This window comes from Triticum dicoccoides, chromosome 5B (genome assembly GCF_002162155.2).
Source record: "Triticum dicoccoides isolate Atlit2015 ecotype Zavitan chromosome 5B, WEW_v2.0, whole genome shotgun sequence".
Taxonomy (NCBI): Eukaryota; Viridiplantae; Streptophyta; class Magnoliopsida; order Poales; family Poaceae; genus Triticum; species Triticum dicoccoides.
In genome coordinates, this window is record NC_041389.1 from 595,061,635 (window position 1) to 595,071,553 (window position 9,919).

General features: G+C 55.2%; 1 protein-coding gene across 2 annotated transcripts; it reads left to right on the top strand.

Annotated features, from left to right (window-relative positions):
• The first annotated feature begins 487 nt into the window (after window positions 1–487).
• Window positions 488–3,079, top strand: LOC119311893 (transcription factor bHLH68-like). Of its 2 annotated transcripts, none has more exons than XM_037587610.1 (7): window positions 488–712; window positions 819–1,286; window positions 1,463–1,534; window positions 1,670–1,735; window positions 2,305–2,370; window positions 2,461–2,523; window positions 2,635–3,079. In XM_037587610.1, exons 2-7 carry the CDS (start codon window positions 834–836, stop codon window positions 2,854–2,856), a joined length of 942 nt encoding a protein of 313 aa, XP_037443507.1. In that variant the 5' UTR covers window positions 488–712; window positions 819–833; the 3' UTR covers window positions 2,857–3,079. The 2 variants fall into 2 exon arrangements, with proteins under 2 accessions (XP_037443507.1, XP_037443506.1); XM_037587609.1 differs by having other exon boundaries at window positions 488–701.
• The last annotated feature ends 6,840 nt before the right edge of the window (window positions 3,080–9,919 follow it).

The window sequence follows — 9,919 nt, forward strand, 5'->3', positions numbered from 1 at the left end:
CTTTCTAAAGACGTCGTTTTGGAGAACCTTCTTTGAAGTCTAGGTGTCATCACCACTGGTCGTGCTCTTGTTGCTGCGAATCTCTATTTGCTTCGGCAGGGTCTTTGTTTTCTTTTTTCTTCCTCTTTTGTTTTCTTTTGGATGTGTGCATCCGTGATGTTTAGACTTAATTTAAGCATTACATTGTTACAGATGCCGGGTGTATATGGTATCATCATGATATTAATATATTTCCTTTATAAAAAAATGTCTGAGTTTTACTTTGTATTTTCCTTGGGAAGAAATAGTGGATATGTAACACACTCTGCACGGCGGCACTACCCGGAAAGAACGCACACTTTACACACGGCCAGTGCGAAGCATTGATTCTCCAAATCTTGGTTGGTATGTACCTCTGGCAGCCCTGTCCCGGCACCGCATCACAAAGCCGCCCGTCCTCGGTCGGTCGGTCGTACTTGTACACTGGCCTCGGCCTCGGCCTCGGCCTCTACATAGACAAAGCAGAGAAGCCAGCGACCATGGTCCACTCCCACATCCTCCGTCTCAGTCGCGTCTCCCCACGCTCAGAAGTGGAAGCGTTTTTAAGCTGGCGTGTGTGCGAGGTCTGAACTCTGGACGCGCGCAGAGCTCCCAGAGCGCGGCAGCGGCGGAAGGCGCGAAACCCCTTTGACCAGAGCCAAGCAACAAGGACACCCAATCCGGTTGGTACCGGGTGCTGATCTTCTTCCCGGCTTGTTCTTGATCGTCTCCGTCAATCTTTTTTTTGTCTTTGTCCTTGTGTTCTTAATCCCGTGCGTTTCTTGCTCGTGGTGCGCCAGTGCGAGCTGGGGATCATGGTGAAGGAAGAGGAGGTCATGGCGGAGGCCGGAGGGAGGGGGTACCTGGACATGCTTGGCCTCGGGGAGGAGGCCATGGCCGACTACTTCCTCTGCCTGTCCCCGTCCACCTCGTCCCACCTCTCGTCCGCCGCCGTCTCCACCACCACCACCAGCGCCAGCACTCATGCGGTCGCTTCTCCCACCTGCGCCTCCTACCTGCAGCCTCCTCCGGCGGCGCCGTGTCACCAGGTCCTGAGCTTCGGCGGCCGGGCGGAGCAGCAGTACCACGGCGGCGACGTCTTCGGGTTCCAGTACTACTACTACGGCGGCGCCCACGCGGTCCCGGTGGCTGTCCCGCAGAAGTCAAGCCCGACCACCGACTGCTCCTCCTCCATCTCCTCCATGTCGTCCTCGCCCACGGCCACCGCCGCCTCGGCCATCTCCACCTCCAAGCCACAGCCCGCCAAGGTGCGTGTACAGTGTGCTGCGCGCGCTACCAACTCTGTCAACATCCTTTGCATTGTTAATTTTCTGGTGAATGTTCTTCCAAGATTAATCCATGGTTGACCGGTTGTTGCCAAGTTATATCCATCTTTTTTGCACGATTAAGTTAACTGATGGGCATGTTAATTCTTGTTCTTCAGAAGAGGGGATCAAGAGGCAGCAGCGATCCCAGAAAGGCCGCTCCAGCTGCCACCTCAAACAAGAGACCCAGGGTGAGTTGTTCTTGCGCTAATAAGCTGATCAGTTTAAGATCAGGGTGTTTTGACGAACGGGTTTGAGTTCATGGTCCGGTGAAGAAACGAAGATGAAAAGTAAAAACTTTGCTTGGTTGTGTTGTGCTTGTGCAGGCGAGGAAGGAGCGGCTCGGGGAGAGGATCCTGGCGCTGCAGCAGCTGGTTTCTCCGTTCGGGAAGGTAAGAAAGACAGTGAAAAAGGAGATCGCAAAAGCTGGCAAAGCCTTTCGCTTTTGGCGATACGCTCTTTATCATCTCCTCTCTCCATCTGCTGTACGTGCCTGCCTCGCCTGCCTTTCCATGCCGGTGCAACGCTGAAATTACCCGCGATAAAATCTGCAACCATTGCCCCTTCCCACTGCTGTAAAAGAACGCACGCAGATCAGCTACTAAGCGGTCAAAGAAGCGTAGGCTGGTATCACTGTAGACTGTAATTTCCTCTTACTTGCAAATTTGCATGCTGGACTGATGTAGACTGTAGTCGCAGATCCAAGTGGTCAAAGACCCACAGGCTGACACACACACACACACACCCGTTGTTAACATTACATCACTGTAGTTTCCTTTTGCTTGCAACCATGCATGTTAGACTGATAGTACAGTAATTAAGGCAGACTATGGGTCATTGAAGCTGCTGTCTCTCCTCTTTTTGACCCTTTGACTGACGGGTGGATGATACGTGAGCTGCTGCTGCTGCTGCATTGACCCACCTAACCTAACCTAACCTGCCGCTGCCGTTGCCGATGCAGACCGACACGGCTTCCGTCCTGCACGAGGCGCTCGGCTACATACGCTTCCTGCACGACCAGGTTCAGGTACGTACGCACCGGCTACGTAGGTACCGCTTCCGCGCCGCATGCATGCTAACACTGTCGTTGCTTTTCTTCTTCCTTGGTTGCTGTCAGGTCCTCAGCTCGCCGTACATGCAGCGCCTGCCGCCCTCCTCCGCGCCGCCCGCCCCACTCCCGGTAAGCTACCCGGCGCCAGCGAAGTTTTACCGCGGCGCTTTGTGTCCCGTCGCTGTCTGGTTATGCGTACGTGATCTGACGTGTGGTTTTATGTTTATGTGCGATGCGCAGGAGGAGGCGGTGGTGGAGCCGGGCGATCTGCGGAGCCGGGGGCTGTGCCTGGTGCCGGTATCCTGCACCGACCACGTCGCCGGCGGCAGCGGCAACGGCGCCGACGTGTGGTCGTCGGTGCCGGCGATGGGCATGCCGGCGACGGCGGAGGAGGAGTACGCGGTCGCTGCCGGGATGCTGCGCGGGGACCGGGAGCATCCTCCTAGCAGGCGGCTGGCCTAGCTTAGCTCCAGTTGCATTTACAGCTTCACCTTGGTTTACTACTCTAGAGTACTTCAGGTCGTAGGCTCCTCGGGGTTAATCCGTGGTAGGACTCCATGAGCTTCTTTTTGCCGTTCTTTTGGAGGCGCTCTGTGGGTGCACGGGCCGTGGCCGTGATCCATGTAACCATGTTCCGGCAGAAAGGTGGCTCGAACCAAGTGTGCATATGCAGCGGTGTTTCCGACGTTTTTGTAGCAACGCTGCTACTCCAAATTCCAACTTGGGTTCAGCGTCGAAAGACTCGTCAGGGTTTGATGTGGCCGAGACCCGAGATGCTCGCTCGGACACGATGCCACGAATGGCTCCGTGCTGTCACGACAGGCAGTGAATTGTAGTGCTTGTCCGAAGGGTTGTGGACGGACGGATGGCAGGCTTTGATATCTGTGTTTAACTTGTGCGCGTGGTCGTGTAGCTAGGCGGCTAGTCTGGTGTCTGGCTGTGTTTATGCTAGGGAGCGGTGCGGCGACAGGCTCCGGTATCCGTGGTCTGCATCGGGGATACGCTCCGTCAGATCATGAATATGAATTTTTTTTAGAGAAAAGGCAGGAGCCCGACTTTATAAATAAAGCCACCAGGCAGAGTACATCACCAGCACCCGACACCCAAACAGAGTTTAAACACAAGGAAGTTAAGTAGCATTACAAGGCCACCAGCCTCACATGGCACGCAGGCCAGCATAGAACTAGATATCGCAAAAGAGATGATCAGGAAGCCGTCCTCAAAGATCGCCGAAGAAGGGCAGACGCCGTAGATTTCATCTTGGATAGCATGGCGTCGAAAGCCTGGAGGTCCTCCTCTTTAGTCAATAATCTCCACTGCTGCAAAAAACCATTGGCTTTAAATAAGCAATTGACAGGGTTAGCCGGAAAGATACGCTCAATCGAGAACTTATTCCTAGTAGTCCACAACGACCACCCTATCGCAGCGCAGCCAACTAAGAAAACCCTTTTAGATTGTCCAGATAAGAGATTGACACACTGCCTCAGGTCTTCAAAGGAGGAGGGGAACCAGTTAACATGGAGCCAAAGTCTGATGCAGCACCACATAAGTTTCGCTAAGGAGCAATGAAAAAAAATATGTTCGGTGTTCTCCAGCGCCCCACATAACACGCATCTATCGGAACCCGGCCCGTTCCTTTTCTTAATCTGGTCAGCCGCCGGAAGCTTACCGCGAACAGCTTGCGAAAGAAAGATCTTGATCTTAGGTGGGATTCAAGCCGACCAGATATCTTTGAACTTGACCGAGTGTCCACCAGGGATAAGCTTAGAATAGGCCGATTTAACCGAGAAGCGCCCCGAGGAGGAAAGGGGCCACACCACGGAGTCCTCTTCCTCCGAGAGCAGGGGGAAGCAAGCAGTAAGGCACTGCCAATCTTCCAACTCTACAAGGGAAAGAGAACGCCGAAAATCTAAAACCCAACCCTTAGCCGAGAGCTCAAAGATAGAAATCTCAGCATCATCACAGTAAGAGAACAAAGCCGGAAAAGCAACCGCCAGCGTGGAATCCCCGACCCACCAATCAAGCCAAAACCGAGTGGACTTACCGTTCCTGACAACAAACTTGACAAGGGACCGAGAAATCGGCCGGACTTTAACCAGTTGACGCCAGAATTGAGACCCACCAGAAGCAGGAGCAAACATAGGACTCGAGGAGGGGAAATATTTAGCTTTTAGGATCGAGAGCCAGGTCGGAGGTTCCTCAAGAGTCATTATCTTCCACCACCATTTGATCAGGAGACAGTTATTCATAACCCGCGTATTAATAATGCCAAGGCCCCCTTTGTCCTTGGGGCGACATATAATGTCCCATCTGACCAACCTATATTTGCGTTTATTATCCGCAGCATTCCAGTAGAAAGCACCCCTATGCTTGTCGAAACCAGAATGAACCCCATTAGAAAGAAGATAGAAGCCCATCAAGAACATTGGGAGTGAAGAAAGACAAGAATTGGTAAGGGCGACCTTGCCCGCTTGCGTATTATATCGACCTCGCCAAGGTAATACTCTGTTGCCAACTTTGGTGACCACCGGGGCGAAATCTTTCGCCAGGAGCTTAACCGGGGAGATGGGAAGGCCTAGATACTTGAGAGGAAAGGACCCAAGAGAACAGTTCAGAAGGTGGGCCACCCGCTGCGCCTCCAGGTCCGAAACCCCAGTCACAACGACCTCACTCTTGGAAAAATTGATTTTAAGGCCTGAAAGCGCTTCGAAGCAAAGCAGAAGGAATTTCAGATTGGTGAGACTGTTCTCATTGAGCTCCATCAGAATGATAGTGTCGTCTGCATATTGAAGATGAGAGATGCCATGAGGGATAAGGTGAGAGCTCACCGGGGTAATATGTCCGGCCAACGCAGCTCGAGAAAGGATGCGAGATAAAGCATCAGCCACAAAATTGAAAAGCAAAGGAGATGCTGGATCCCCTTGTGTGAGACCCCTACCGTTAGCAAAAAACTTGCTAGTTTGACCATTGACAGCCACAGCCGTGTATCCACCAGAAACCAACTGCATCAGGCGGTGCATTACAGGCCCCTCGAAACCCTTAGCCAGAAGGACTTGCCGAAGAAAGTTCCAACTCACCGAATCATAAGCCTTCTCAAAATCAAGCTTAAGGACCACCGCCTTGGTCCCTCGAACCCGCAGGTCATGTATTATCTCATGTAAACACAACACCCCGTCCAAGATGAACCTCCCTTTGATGAAAGCAGACTGGAAAGGGCTAATGGTCCGATGCGCTATGGGAGACAACCTAGTGGCCATGCCCTTAGCAGGCATCTTGGCAAAGTTATTGATTAAAGCAATAGGCCGAAACTGGGAGATGATATCAGCGCCCTTGATTTTAGGTATGAGGGTGAGGACAGCGTAGTTAAGTCTAGACATGTCAACAGTGCCCAGCCAAAACCCTTGGATGACAGCAGAAATGAGGCCTTTTAGTTGGGGCCAGAACTGTCGAAAGAAAGGGATGGAGAAACCATCGGGGCCTGAAGCCGCGTTAGAGTTGGCAGTCCGAATAGTGTCAAAAATTTCCTCCTCAGAAGGGGGAATAAGCAGGAGCTCATTATCAGCGGGCGAAACCCTATCAAGGGGGGCCCAGAAGCCCAGGGCAAGCGAGAATCCGAGGTCAAGTTTAGCCGCAAGCAGATTAGAGAAGAATTGTACAACGTGCCGAAGAATGACCGATGGGTCCGAGACCCTAACACCATCAATAATGAGACTATCGATCATGCATCTACGCCGTCTACCATTCGCAATGGCGAAGAAGTAAGCCGTGGGCGCATCACCCTTAAGGGTCCAATTAATCGTGCCCCTTTGCTTCCAATAAACTTCCTCTTGGCGGTGGATATCCAGAAGCGCCTTCTCAAGGCCATACCGAACTTGCCACTCGTCCTCCGAGAGCCCACCATTATCCGCACGGTTGTCAAGAGCGCTAATTTGGGCGCCCAGCCTAACTTTATCGCGCCTCGCCACATCAATTTGTGAAGGAAGTACGAGACATGATGCCAATCATCCATAGGGCCAAAGGTACGGTGGGGAGAGATTAGACATCCCAAGATCTTCTGAGCCAACATACTAGGAAACCCCTCCACTAATAGCCAGGACGCATCAAATTGGAATCTTTGGCAGCCACTGGGACGAAATCCGTCATCTAGGATAAGGGGAGCGTGATCAGAGCCAACAATGGGGAGGGCACGAAGTGAGCATCAAGGAAAGAGCCCATCCCAAGCAGGGCAGATAAAAACTCTATCAAGAACCGAGCGAACCGGACACGCATGTCGATTAGTCCAAGTGTAACGGGCCCCAACCCTCGGAATTTCACGAATAGCCGTATCCCTGATGAAGGCATTAAAGGCCGCAGCCAACACCCAAGAAAAATTGGCAGAGCTCTTATCAGAAGGGTATCTTAACAGGTTAAAGTCACCCCCAATCGAGAGGGGGAGTTGACAGGAGTCAATTTTAGTAAAAATCTCATCCAAGAATATTTGAGACAGGGAATGATCAGCCGGACCATAGACCACCATAAGTTCGAGAAGGGTATTGTTGGAACGAAGGGAAACTACCACACTAGCCCAGTAAATGCCATGGTCAAAAGCCACAAAATCGAAAGTATCATTATTAGTGCCCAAGAGAAAGCCACCTGACTGGCCAACGGAGGCCACAGAATTCCACCTGAATTTATCAATCCCAGCAATAGCCGAAAGATCAGAAGGAAAGAAAGATGGTTTTAGGGTCTCAACGAGGCCAATAAAATCAATTTTTTCGGCACACACTAAATCCTTCAGTTGGTCCCTGCGCCCCCTAGCGCAGAACCCTCTGATGTTCCAAAATAAAGCCTTCATCTGAAGGAGAGGTTTTTAATTCGAAGACTCGACCTGCACGGAGCCTTGCAGGTTTTAGCACGTTTCCCAGCCCCGCGTTTCTGAACCGGAGGCACCTGACCCCTGTCAGCCTCCTCCGGTGCCCCTCCGGCCACAACCAGAGGGGCAGGCACCCCAGCACCAGCCTCCTTGGCCTTTGCAATATCAGCCTGGGCACGCTCATTAGCACGGATCAGCTGCAACAAAGAGGAAGGGGAGCCCAAGCTAGCGTCTAAACAAATCCCCACATCATCTAATATCGTAATGAGGTGCTCATCGGATTGAGAGGGTAAAACTAGCCTAACAGGAGACCGAGCCAAAGGGGGGGACGGAGATGGGAGCGAGCCCGAACCTGAGGGAGGAAGATCGCGCGCCGCCGCACGTCGAGACGCCCGATCCACCACATGTTCGCCACTGTTGGAGACACGGCCACTCTTGCGAGCGGTGGAGGCAGGGGAGCGAACAGGCACCGGGGGGCCCGACCAGGAGAAGCGGCAGCCGAAGACGGGCCCGAGGCCGCCCCCAGCTCCACCTCCAGCTGGCGACAGAGCCCAGCCGCGGACTGCCTGGAGTCCCCCGAGGCCCTGCTCTTCGCGGAGAACTTCTTCACCGAGGACTTCTTCCTCTTTTTGGCCGCCGAAGGGCCCACCGGAGGTAGGTCTTCAATGCCGGAGAGCAAAGGGGAGGTGGGGCGAGCGGGCAGGTTGGAGCATGCCACCGACAGGGGGGTGCCCTCCGATCCACCCGCAGCCGCCGGCCCACCCTCGACACCAGGCCCCGAGCCCCGAACCCCACCACCCGCCGGAGCCGGAGCATAATCCTTCATCAGTTCTTGCTCAGCAGGAGACAGCCCATCCCACACAGACTGGGTGAAACGAGGATCCGTACCATTCAACGAGTCCTCAAGACCCCCACCACCCTCCTTGCTTTTATCATCATCACCCGAGGCCGGGGGGGAGGGGGAGGAGGAGGGGAGTCAGAGCCTGGGGCACCCTCCACCCGGACCCGAAGACGAAAACCACCAGCCACCGGGAAAACATCAACAGTGCCACGAATGCATATCGGGTCCACACACCACACCCGAAGCCGAGCTGGTCCAAGAACAAATAGCGAAGCTAGGTTAACCTCAATTGGTTTCCCAATCAGCACCCCAAAAAGCCATCAGTAAAGACGAGGTGCGCATGCTGGGAGGCACATCATCCACTAACACCCAAACATCAGATTGAGAGGAAATGGTCTTTGACCCATTGGAAGCAGCTTTGACCGAGACCACAAGTTGGTTCAGAGGAAGTGTGAAGCTGGTGCAGGAAGACATCATGCGAAGACTTTCTTTAGAAGGAAAAGTGGCCACAAACTCGAAATCAGAGAGTTGGCGAATCTGCCAATCCCAACCACCTTCATCCCACAAACGGAGTTCGTCCAGGAGGGCTTGCGGAGAGATGCGCTTGTCCTGAATAGAAATGACACCAACATTGGATAGCGAGGGGTTGGGGGCAGCAACAGGAACTTCCTTGTCCAGGGCAAAGAACGAGCAGCCAGGGAGGCCGATACCGTAGTGGATGAAAGAGGGAGGCTTGACCCTACTTTGGCAGTCCACCGTGAGGTGACCGTCCTCCCTACAGATGAGACAGAACGGAGGATTCTCGCAACGGGATTGAAAGTGGCCAGGGCGATGACACGCGAAGCAGGTGAGGATGGGATTGGAAACCTGGGAGTGAGAGGAGTTGCGGCTCGCGCCACGAGAGGGCGGTGGGGGGAGGATGCCATCACCAGGAGGACCACCACCGGCCCCAGCGCCAGCGCCACGCCCCGCAGCCGCACCGAACGGGCGCCGGACAGGGGCCCCCGAGCCGCCACGAGGGACGAAGCGGGACGGCCCGCCACCGCCCACCGCCGGCGCCCGCGGCGGCCCACCCGAGGGGGCAAGCGAGGAAGGAGACGAGGAAGGTCCCGAATAACCCGCCCAGCTCCCCTGCGCCGCCTGTTCCCAGGGATCGGCCACAGGCACCGGAGCAGAGGGCGCCAGGGGCGGAGGTGCCGACGGCCCGGATCCAGACGCACGAGGGGACGCGGCGCCCGTCTCCGACCGCGAGGCCTGGAGCTTAGCGCGTACTCCAGATCCGCAGCGGCGTCACCAGATCCGTCCCGCTCCCGCTTGAGACCAGAGACAGCCTCACTGGAGGACCCGCGGGAGCGATCCATCGCAGCCACCGACGCGAAGGGGAGAAGGAGGGGAGGAGGAGGCGTGGATCTTACGAAGCGGCGGATGGGGGCGCGGCGCCGTCGCAAGTCCGCGGCAGAAGCAGGAAACCCTAGAAAAGGGGGAGCCGAACCCCTCCGGACACATATAAAGCCAGGGCCAGACAGGTCGGGCTCACCCAGAGGGGCCGAAGGGAGAGAGGGACGCAATTGGGCCGGCCTTGGCCCAAGAGGCACGGAAACGAGGACCCGCCGCCACTAGAGACGACGACTCAGCCACCGAGGTCGGGCGGGGAAGGGGAGAAGGGACCTCGGAGTCGGATTCGGAGCCATAATCGACCGAGCCCAGAGCCCAAAACCGGTTAGCCCGGGGCGCCTCCAGGGCCACCGGGCTGGGAGGGGGAGACACGGGAGGGAGGGGGTCGGGCCCCGCCGCCGGCGGGGAGCCCGGAGGGAGGCACGAGGGAGGAAGGG